Source organism: Rhagoletis pomonella, unplaced genomic scaffold (assembly GCF_013731165.1).
Source record: "Rhagoletis pomonella isolate Grant_MI unplaced genomic scaffold, Rhpom_1.0 Rhpom_scaffold_00002, whole genome shotgun sequence".
NCBI classification, from domain to species: Eukaryota; Metazoa; Arthropoda; class Insecta; order Diptera; family Tephritidae; genus Rhagoletis; species Rhagoletis pomonella.
Genome location: NW_023458556.1, coordinates 109,015,829 through 109,027,891, shown reverse-complemented (window position 1 = coordinate 109,027,891; position 12,063 = coordinate 109,015,829). Strand labels below are relative to the sequence as shown.

The following is a 12,063-nucleotide window of genomic DNA, read 5'->3' as shown; positions in this document are numbered from 1 at the left end:
AAAGTTATTATCTAATGTTTTTTGTGTTTTTTATGTCTTCAGTGGAGAAAAATCTGAAGTCCGCCTCAGGGTAGCCTCGCCGGTTTAGGTCAATAAAAACAATCAAAAAATGTCCATGTATATTTCATGCTAAAAATTGAAAAAAAAGGAAAGGATGATTTTAAATAAATGTTTTTTTTTTATTTCTTATGATGGTAATCAAAAAAACAGTTTTTGTTGGTAGAACAGCATAAATTTAGCTTGCATTTGGGGCAAAAGCATTGCGTCTCTGAAGTTAAACATAACTTGCACCTTTTTTTGCCAGCACCTTTGGAAAGCCAAACAGGAAAATGATCATACTAACCGAAACGGACATCTTCAACTGGATGCTCAGCTCTTTTTCCCACACTTAGTTTCTTTTCGATTTGTGCTGAGCTTGGACGACTAGCAGAGGATTGGTAGTAGAAGCAACAAGACCAGCGGCAATATTTTCACGAAACTCAGGCAATTTCAATAATCTTTCTTCCGCCGATTTATTTGAGTCATTTAATTTTTCCGAATGCAGTCGCCGATACAAAATGTATGCATTTGTTGCAGCCATGTCAACAAAATGGTAAAAAAGTCTCGTCATTGGGTTTCGAGTTTTAGCTTGAATATGATAACGCCCCATAAGACCATCCATTAAGTCCACTCCTCCCATATTAATGTTGTATTCGCATACAATTCGCGGACAGTCAACATCTATGTGCTGTTTTACTTTTCGATCGTAGCGTGTGACTTTGTCGGGTTGCTTATCTTCGTTTGGTCTTTTAAAAGGTTGAATTCCAACATAAGTTGATGCTAATCGTACGGTTTTATTGTCCTTCCACAGCACTGTGTTAATATTACCTCCATACGAATTGCCTACATACTCAACTGAGTAGCCTCTTTTTTCATTATTAACGTCTTGATCCAAAGGAAGTTTACATTTCGGAATTCGATTAGCTCGTATCGTGCCTAAACTATAGATTCCTCTGGCACGCAAGTACACTAGCAAAGGCAACGATGTGTAGAAATTATCGAAGAAAAGTATATGATTGACGAAATCTGGAATTGTCTGCGATAAATGTATAACAACATTAGCCGTTCTTCCAAGATCAGGTTGTCCTGGTTAAACCACATTGTTACCAGCTCCATTATAAACTTCGAAACGGTAGGCAAACCCATTTGAGTCACACAACACAAATAATTTTATACCCCACTTGTGCGGTTTGTTGGGCATATATTGACGAAGATGGTGTTTCAATTTCGTACTACACATCTGTTCGTCAACGCATAGTCGCGAGGTTTTTGGGACTGAATCAAACCGCTTGTTGAGTTCATCGGGCAGTTTCCGGATGCGAAATAGTGGGTCATATCCTGTTTGACCTTTTTGAATTCTCTTACTCTCATCAGCAAAGCACAAATATTTTTTTATAGCCAAAAACTGTTTTACAGGCATCGTCGTTTCAACCGGAGTGAGAGCATTTTTTCCCCAATAACTTTCCTAATTGGGATAATGGTAAACAGACATGTAAAGCAGTATGCCAATGTACTTGTAGATTCCGTCAACATCTACCTTAAACTGGTTGTTGATATTTTCTGCGAAGGCCGCTCGACTTGTCTCTTCCGCAATGAAAGAAACTATATCCTTTTAAAAAAAATAACAGAAAATTTTCTTTGGCGTTTCAAGTTCTTTGATGTCTGGTGGTAAACCAGAATTTCCTCGGAATGATATTTCATTCACATGCAATACCAAATTTTGCTTTCGCCATAATATGTTGGAAAATTTGCTTGAATTTTTCGAGATAGCTTCAAGATCTGTAATTTATATTTATCTTATCGGTAAATAAAATATCTAAGTTTCAGTGAAAAACACATACCTGCTCCTGTAAAACCACTAGAAGAAGGGATGACAGAAGGGCCAGCAATTTTAAGAGACGGTGATTGAGATCGAGCTCTTTTTGTTGATTTTACTGCAGTGGAAGTAGAGGCTACATCCCCACCATCAATTGAACTAACGTTTATGGAAAAATCGGAGGTTTGAATTAATGAATCAGACCTATCGTTCATTTCCCGAAGGCACGCTAAAATATTTTGGTCGTCATCTGGAGAGATTTCTTCTGGCATGTAATCCGGGTCTTCCAACTCATCATCACTACTAAAATCTTCATCATCGTCGTCTAACTCGACCGATTCCATTAACTCTAGTAATTCTTCTTCGCTCAGTTTACTTAAGTTAAATTTTCTGCTATTTCTACACTCCATTGCTAAAAAATTCAAAAAAAAATTAACGGTCAGTAGCAAACCACACAAAACATTAATTTTCACTTAAAACGGCAAGACCGCCTTGAGGCGGTCTTTGCGTATTTGCTTCTAAACCTCCAATTAACTAAATTTTTTCATTAAATGATATATATGTGGGGGCTGCCTTAATTAAACAATTAATTACACGCAACGAGTAGGGTTTAACAAAGTACATTTATTTACTGCTTGATGGCGTTCTTAAATTTATTACACGATACAATGATTTTTTGCAAGTCCGTCCGTTTCGTGTGGCGATTTATTTGCGAGTGAGTTTCTCTTTTTCGTTTCTTTGTCAATCGGTAGTTTTCAGTGTTGTCTTGTACGTTGAACAGTGTTGTATCTGTAAGTCATTGGTCAGGGTTGCTTAGTGGCATTTTGTGTTCGTCCATCAGTCCGATCCCACATATATTCACAAAATAAATTCACTTACCTTTCCACAAAAAAATTCCCGGTCACGATAAACACTTAAACCACTTTTAATTCTCACTTAAAAAAAAAAAGAATTGGGCGCCAGATATTTTCGTGCTTTTACATTGACTTTCTACATTCAACTGAAAATAAAATCAAAACGAAACGCCGTGGTACACTTGTTCCTTCCGCCAAAATAGAAGTGGATATAATTTCTAACGGTTCTTTTACGAAATTGAACCAAACTTAATTTGTCTTTGAAATTAAAGTTGATTATGTAAAGGCCGCCTCAGGGCGGACTTGCCCGTTAGAGGGTTAAGTTCCGTGTTTCCTTTTATTAGTCTTTCAGCTCGAAAACAAAAACATTTATTTTAATTTTGTGTACATTGTCAAAATTAGCACGCATCGAAATAAAGATGAAATTATATGTAAATAAGTCGACAGCCAAGTTCACAAATTAAATAAGAATTAATTCATGAATTTTATATCTATTGAGGAGTGGAGTGGGGCTTGGCATGTAATATATCGTTAGTATAGTATGGAAAGGGCTTAACTCACATCGTCGCTGAAATACGAAAAGCCGTAACTAACTAAAAATCCAAAATTAACTTTTTGATTGATTATGATGCATTTCATCGAATCATAAGTCCCCACATCGTTTTAGGTAATACAAAAATTTAGTTAGTTGTGGTTTTTTGCATTTCAGCGACAATGTGAAATAGTATTAACGATACATATGTTGAAAATTTGCGTCCATTCGCCTCAAAAAATATATCAAAACACATTGAGCGCATGGAATGGAACAACAAAACGGATTTGATAGCCGACAGCGGTGAGTAATTAATTGTGACTGCCTGCAACTAGGAAAAGCCGGGTTCAGCTAACTTATAAAAAAACCAATTTCAAGGTATTCATTACATGTGAACCTTTCCAAGAAGTCACCCGGGAACTAAGCAAAGCTAAGACCTTTATCGTCAGTGATTCCATAATTCAAATAATTATACAAAACGGGGTACCTTTTCAACGAAATAACAAGATTTTAAGCTAATTCCGGTGGCAGCCACGACTTTCAAAACAGAATTTTCTTCGAAATTTTCATTCCTATTCACAACCTCGCTATAAGCGCACATTTTTCAAACCAGTCACAGAAGACAGGATTAAAAATGAATTACAAAAACTAAAATCGAAAAACGCTGATGACGTAACAGGTTCTCCAAATTCTGAAACAACCAAAAGAATTGGTGCTCCAAATTGGAACATAACGGTGTTTAAACAACGATCTTGCCATGATGCTAGATTGTGAAGATGAAAGTCAGGAAGATACATCCGACATTTGCAGCCCCGATGCAATTCCCAAAAAGGAATTGTTGCACCGCAATAAAAAAAGAAATATAACTGAAAGGCCTCTCAACTGGTGCAGTGTCAATCGAACGAGCGAGTAGTTATTTAGTGGCGCAGATCTGATTTACGACCCGTTAGGAAACAGGCTGTAACCCGAAAAGGCAGCAAAATGAGTCTTTCTTAAATACAATGTTCCAATTTTTTAATTGAAGTACTAAATAAAAAAACATTATTAAAAATTAACAACTTTTCCATTTTTTATTTACCTAAATCCCCTAATGTACTCACCACAATTATTTCTTAAAAATATTTGACATCCGCATTCGCATTCGCGGATGTTAGCTTTTAAACATCCGCATTCGCATCGGCGGATGTCTAAAATTCCACATTCGCAACATCCCTAGTACATATGTACATCGCAAAAAAATTTAGAAAAATGAATTTTCCTTAACAGCGGTCGCCCCTCGGCAGGCAATGGCAAACCTCCGAGTGTATTTCTGCCATGAAAAACAGCTTATCATGAAAATACAATCGCCGTTCGGAGTCGGCGTAAAACTGCAGGTCCCTCCTCTTTGTGTGACAACATCAAGGCGCACGCCCCAAATCGGAGGAGAAGTTCGGCCAAACACTAACATATGTGTAAGCGCCAATCTGTTATTATATTATTATTATTATTATTATTACATATGTAGGAATTTATGCTGATGCGTTTCCGTGGTGAAATTATGAACAGGTGAAATAATAAAACAGCTATATCGTGTAAGAACACTTTAAGTGATTTTCAAAGCTGTGTGTGATCGCCCAGCAAAAAATCGGTAATCGCTTTTAGTGGTAACATGTTCTAGAACGCATTGCCTTATAATGTCTTCTAAGTTCTTCACTTCTTTTAGGCATTGCCGGTAATGCATAGTAGAATGTTCTACAATATTTTATTAATTTTGCTGCTTTGATTCATTATGGGAAATGCAAAGTAGAATGTTTCACCGTAGTCAGCTGAAAAATAGAATGAATACCTAAAAATTATTTTCTACCGTTACTTCAAGATGAATTTATATAAGGTGGTGTTGTTTCATCAGCTGTGAGTAGCGTTTGATTGTCAAAATTTTGTATTTCGCTAGTGAGTGAGTGAAAACGTGAGAGTGTTTGTATTTCCTGTCGCCCTTTTTCCTTCGGGGAAGAATAGCTGAAATTTGTCAATGGCCCGCTAAAATCAAAAACAAAATACAAGTAAGTAATTGTTGTATTTGTTGAATCGATACCACCTTATATATATTCGCCTTGCGTTACTTTCTGTGGAAAATCCCATCGCATAAAAATCATGTTTTGCTTTGTTTAATTTACTGCGAAGTTGAAGTCAGTAAATGAAGTGGAGTACAATTTTAAATTCAATTTAATATGTATGTATGTACATACCGATTTTTAAGTAAGATCTAAAAAACTAATACATATGTATGTATAAAAACTGATTTATAAAAATCCTAATCTTCTAATACAATCTGTATTTTCTGTTTTAATATACAAAAGTATGTGCTTATGTAGGCATTCTACATTAGTTTCTCTGTTAGGCATTCTTTGTTCTCTTCTCGGATGCTGTTTATCCATGCGTTCTCCCTTTGTTCGAAGGTAATGTTGCGGGTAAGGGTTTACGGCCAATGACATGCCCATAATAAAATAATGCCTTCTTGAAGCGAAAGGGTAAGCGATTCCCATCGCCTAAATCATTCGATTCCATTTTAACTTCTGCGGTAATCGTGGTTTTTGCTGGGCGGTATGTAAGCCGGTAACACTATTTAATGGTTTTACCTGCCCACGTAAAGGAGATATATTGCGAAAACGTAAGCTTATATAGAACCGAACTTGACGATTTTCCCAGTAGAGTTTGTGTGATTATTTAGAAAATAGCTCACGAAATTTCTCGCTTTTAGCTGTCCAAATTAGGGATTAATTGATGATTAAATTAATCGATTGTTTTTGTTTAATTTACGATCTAATTGTATCATAGTTTTGTGTTTAATTAATCGATTAATTGTAAAATCTTTTTTGCTTGCTTCATTTCAAGGATCCGTTAGCATTGGCCTCAGAAATGAAGTTCTTGCAAAAGGAAATAATTTGCGCAGATGATCTTATGGAAACGGGTTGGGAGTCACTAAAATCAGTAGAAAATGTGTTCGTTCTTTGGGCCCCTAAAAAATCTCTTGTACACAAACAAATGCGAAAAGATGATGATTTGGGTCACCCACAAGATGAAATGAGTTTTTATTTAAATTGTCAAGTCCTAGAACTAAAGCGGAATATCATCGGCGCTTGGGAGGCAATGAAAACTGTTCACCTAAAACTTTACGGTCTTTTCTGATAAGAAAATTAATGAAAATTTTAGTCGTTTTCTGTTCGGAAAAATTTTCTGCTGACTGTAAGTAATTGTTTTTTCTAGAGCTGTAAAAGTAACGAAATTTCGGATACCCGTATGTATTCGTTACTAATCCAATCAACCCGCATCTTTCGTATCGTTACTTTACTCGTTACTTTTGATACAAGCACTTGTACCTCTCAAGAATCATCGCAACAAATCTTGCAGCGTAAGGAAATGTTCCTTCTTCCATATGCATACATGTACATACATATATACATATGTATACACGCAACATATTTTTGTATCGATTCGAACAATTTGATACAATCAAGCTCTTGTACCTCACAGGAATCATGCAGACATACAGACAACACACTTTAGTATCGATACGAAAAACAATTTCGTTACCGCACAATATGTTGTGTTGTATTAATTGACGTTGATGGTGCATATACGGAACATGCGAGTAACGAGATTATTATGTGAGTAACGATTCGGTACTTCGAGTCAGGGGTTGTATTCGTTACTCAGTAACGAAAATTGTAAATTCATATTGAGAAATCCCAAATTGATAATGAGAAGCGTAAATTCATATTGACAAAGTACAACTTCATAATGGCTGCATTTCTTTATTCATTCCGAATGTTTGGAATAAACTTTTTTGTTTATTTATTCTTTAGAACGTTCCTGATGATATGTTGGCGTATATTTCAAACGCATTCTGTTTATTCCGGCTGTGAAATGGGATTATCCGGAATGTATAACGAAACGCAGCCAATGAGAAATGTAAATTTATATTGAGAATATATAAGTTGATAATGAGAAATATAAAATCATAATGAGAAAATAAAAATTGATAATGGGAAATTTCAATTCATATTGAGAATATATAAATTGATAATGAGGAATGTAAGTTCATAATGAGAATATATAGATTGATAATGAGAAAACGTAAATTCCTAATGAGAAAATGTAAATTGAAAATGAGAACATAAAAAATTATATCAATGAAGAGCTACAAGTACATTACTCTGGAGTCTGCGAGCTAATGTCGCGATATTAGGTGAATTAAAGCAAGCATCAAAGGACACTGCCAAAAAAATTTATAATATATACAAGCCGAAATTAAAGTTGGACAACGCATTTACACCCCCGCTGTGTGTGAGCGACCCCGTTTGCCTTTTTATGTGTAACACTTCAGTTCTGGTTATTGCATCAATAAAGTGGACGTTTGGCCCTCTGGAAGCAGGGAGCTGTAGAGTGGCGCGGTGGCCAATTTTTTTTACCGGACACGTGACATTCGGCAAAACAAATTAAAATTTGTTTCATCCTTCCATGCTATTTGTTTACCACTTTCGGCTCGTTTTAATTTGTTATCCTGCGAGTTCATGGTTATTGGTTGCGTATGGACTTTTATGCCCTCGAGATAATTTGCCACTGCTGTGGTGCTCAATTCTACATTAAACTGGTTTTGTACTTTTCTTTTTATGTATTTGTCCAAGGGTAAAACTGCAGTCACCTTCAAGCCAGGATAACATAGTCATCACGTTGTCTTCAGTCAGCTTTTTCGGTCGCTTACACCTCTTGGTTTTGCTTCCGTATCTTCGCTAACGACCCAGCGATAGGCCTGAGTGTACGTATTTTCTCATTATGAATTTACGTTTTCTCATTATCAATTTATATATACTCAATATGAATTTACATTTCTCATTATCAATTTGTATTTTCTCAATATAAATTTATATTTCTCATTATCAATTTGGTATTTTCCGAATATCAATTTACGTTTCTCATTATCAATATGAATTTACATTTCTCATTATCAATTTGTACTTTCTTAATATGAGTTTACATTTCTCATTATCAATTTGTATTTTCTCAATATGAATTTTCATTTCTCATTATCAATTTGTATTTTCTCATTATAAACTTGAAAAGGTGTAGTATTCGTTACTCAGTAACGAATACATACGGTTTGCTACAGCTCTAGTTTTTTCATCGCCGTTCAAATTGGCAGTTATCCCTGACTGCTGAACATTGTGCTCAATGATAAGGTGACCAGGGCCCTTACTCTGTAGTTCGATTCGAAAGAAAATTTGTTGGCTTTCGAGTAATTCGAACTCTGAAAGAACCTTTCGAGTAGCATTCGTTCGATGTTCGAATTCCATTCTGTTCCCTTCGAATTTAATTTATCCCCTTTCGATTATCGAATATTTGGTACTCTCTGTTTCGAAAGCAAATGTCAAAATAGTGGAATGTTAGAAAATTCTTTTCGGCAACAACTTGGTAAACGGAGATCCACAAAAATGTAAGTTATTATGGTTATAATAAAAAATTAAGTGTTATTTTCATCGAAAAATCAATTTTAGGGCAGAAAGAGTTAAGCAACCAAACACGAAGCCGCGACAGTTCGAAATCATGGTGAATTTTATGAAAGACCACAGTGATTTGGCGAAAGGCCAAATAAAGGGTTTAGCTGCAAAACAATTGTCCAACAATCTTTGGAAATGATTAGAGGCTGAGCTAAATTCAACTGGACCTCCAACTCACAACTTTGTTGAATGGAAAAAGGTAAAAAATGTACTATATTCCCATTAATGTTAGTGTAACGCGCGTTAAACTTTTGTAGATATGGGCAGATTATAAGAGCAACATCAAAGCTAAGCTGCGAAGAAACAAAGAGAGCATGTCGGGCACAGGAGGTGGGCCATCGAAATTCTGCTCACTCACTGCAACGGAGGAACAAGTGGTTGCATTATTGAGCATTGACGAGGCAATAAATGGCGAGGCTCAAACAGTACGCTTCGGTGCCAACCCACCATCTTGTAACTTATTTGATTCTGCAAGCTCGGGGCCAAATAACGATGTTCACTCGGATGCAGAAAATCATAATCCAAATGCTCTTTCTCCTGACACATCACTCAATGTTCTTCCTACCATCTCCCCACCCAATGCGCTTCCTACCAACACACCACCGATAAGTGCACGCTCAGTACCTCCAGGCAGAGATAATTTATTAACATACCAAGTGGAAAATCAATGTAAATATCATGAAAATTCTGTGAAAAAATTAGAAGAAATTATTGAGAGTTTAAGTAGTTTAAGCAATTATTTTAGAAGAAATGTTGAACTAGAAGAAGCCAAACTTCAACTAGAGCGAGAGAAGTTTGAGTTTAAAAAAAATGAAAAAAAGAAAAGCAAACTAATATTAAAACAATTAAAATTAAAAGCAAGAATATGTGAATATTAGTTTTAAGTATAGGTTTAAGTTTTGAAAAAAAACAATGAATTTCTTAATGTCCTTTTGAGTTCCAATGTAAATATTAGTTTTAGATATAGTTTAAGTGTCCTAAGTGTGGCTTATTAATGAATTTATTTATGTTAATGTATATAGTTCCTTTGAAAGCGAAAAGACTGATGAATTTATTTTAAGTTTTTGATTTATTATTTAAAAACTTTTGGATATACGGTGTATATTCTGATTTTTTAATCACCATTTAAGCTACGAAAAGGCTGTGAATTGTTTTTCATACTAACTATTTTTTTTTTTAAACTACAGAATAAAGTTTTTTTATTATCATGAAACTAAACTATTTCTTATTTCGTCTCTTAGATTTCTAGAAATATTTGCCGCATTAGTTTCCGCTTCCTCAATGTTCTCAGTATCCAATAAATGTTTATCTTCTGAGGGAAATACTTCTGAAGATTGCAAATCAGCCTTAAATTGCAAACAAATATTGTGCAAAACGCAGCAAACGTTCATTATTGCTGAAACCTTTTGGGGAGCATAATGCAGTTCCCGTGCGCCAAAAGACATCGAAACCTTCCTTTCAGCATTCCAAATACTCGTTCAATGATCGAACGCCCTTTGGCATGGCAATTATTGAACCGGCATTCCGCTGAATTTTCGGCTGCGTTTCGATAAGGAGTTAACATCCATGGTTCCAGCGGATATCCTGAGTCACCTTAAATTATTTAACTCAATTAGTAATAAATAAAAGATACACAAGTATTATTTGCTGCTAACCAAGAATCCGTATCCCTCTCTCGCCATTGTCAAAACGAGATTGTAAAGCCCTTCTTTCGCTGGACAGGTTCCATACATGGGAATCATGGCATCCACCACCGTATCGCGCGTCAACAGCTCTAATTCTCATCTTGTGGTCACACATCTAAGAATTTTAATTTGAAACCTTTTGTTGAAAACTTTTATGATAATGCAATACTTACAACCATTGCATTCATACTGTGCTTCAGTTTTCTGTTATAGTACAAATGCTCATTCCTTGTTGGTCTTGTCATTTGTACATGTGTGCCATCTATTGCAAACAACACGCCCGGAATTCCACAATTTTCATAGAAATATAATTTCGCCTCTGTTTCCTCTGCGTCCGTACTTGCAAAATTAATGTGTCGTTGACATAGCCTTTTCTCAACTGCTTTACACACTTCAATGAGGCAGCGTGACATTGATTGCTGAGAAAGGCCTACGTGTTGGTCTTGACCAATTTGGTGTTGGTATCCTCCTTGCCCCAATGATTTCAGTGCGGCGGCCAGCTTAATAATTGGGGGAATTGCTGTCGATTTTCGAGGAGTGCTTAACTCCGGCGTAATGGCATTTAGCACGTACCGAAACGCTTGCTTGTTTAGGCGTAAATTTTGCGTAAAACTGTAAAGGGATAATTATAAATACATAAAATATAAATAGAAATAAACCAATCCTTTTACCATTTATCATTGAGAGTGAATATGTTGGCCTTATCCCTAAGCGCTCTCAATTGCACTCGTTCCGCCACTTGGTCTTCATCTGCTTCCAGCCATATCGCCACTGAATCCATTTGGTATTTTTTTTATCAAGGACTTTCACTAATATTAAATAAATTTAACACAACAATTGAGTTCTTAAATGCACAATCTTCACAATCGCAATGTTGGCAATTTCATCTTCTTTATTTTGATTTTAGTTTCTTTCTTTATTTTGCTTTGCGTTTGACATTTGGCAAACAGTGTTGCTCTCTTTTTTCGAATATCTCCGAAAGTTGATTCGAACGAACTATGGAGTACGAATGGGGCTTCGATTCGAATTTGGCTTTCGAATAGAACAACCTTTCGAATGGAACTACAGAGTAAGGGCCCAGAACTTTTTAGCATTCCAGGAGGACAAATTCTCCATATTGAAAACAAAAAATTTGTTTTATATTTATTTTAACACATAAATAACGAATAAGATAACATTGTTAAAGGAAGCAAAAACAATTCAAAGTTGCTATAAACACAAGTCAAATAAGTTAATAGTACACTGCGGTGCATAATTATAGCACCGAAACATATTTCCGTAGATTTTTGGCAATTTTTTTTGTTGACAGTGTTGTTAATTTTCTTCCATATAAAAAATTTCGAACATTCTTTGTATGGAAGGAAATGAATGACACCGGAAAAAAATTCCAAAAATCAACGTTATTTCGTAGACATATGAAACTCACTTTATTATACTAAAATTGAATGGTGTAACAACCATCGTTTTTACATATTAATCTACTTCTGTAACAACCATCGTTTTTACATATTAATCTACTTCATTGTTTTATGTTATACCATAAATGTTATGTTATATGATATACATGTGGACTCACTGTAATGTCCTGTCGAAAATACAACCC

The 12,063-nt window shown here is 35.4% G+C and overlaps 1 protein-coding gene and 1 pseudogene across 1 annotated transcript; both read right to left on the bottom strand.

Moving 5' to 3' along the window:
* Nucleotides 1-9,980: 9,980 nt before the first annotated feature.
* LOC118756909 lies at nucleotides 9,981-10,560 on the bottom strand (annotated as a pseudogene).
* A 52-nt stretch (nucleotides 10,561-10,612) lies between these two features.
* Nucleotides 10,613-11,241, bottom strand: LOC118756903 (putative nuclease HARBI1). Its single transcript, XM_036491644.1, has 2 exons — nucleotides 11,132-11,241; nucleotides 10,613-11,072 (listed from the first exon to the last, which is right to left on the bottom strand). The coding sequence occupies exons 1-2, from the start codon at nucleotides 11,239-11,241 to the stop codon at nucleotides 10,613-10,615; spliced, it is 570 nt and encodes a 189-aa protein (XP_036347537.1).
* Between the last annotated feature and the right edge of the window lie 822 nt (nucleotides 11,242-12,063).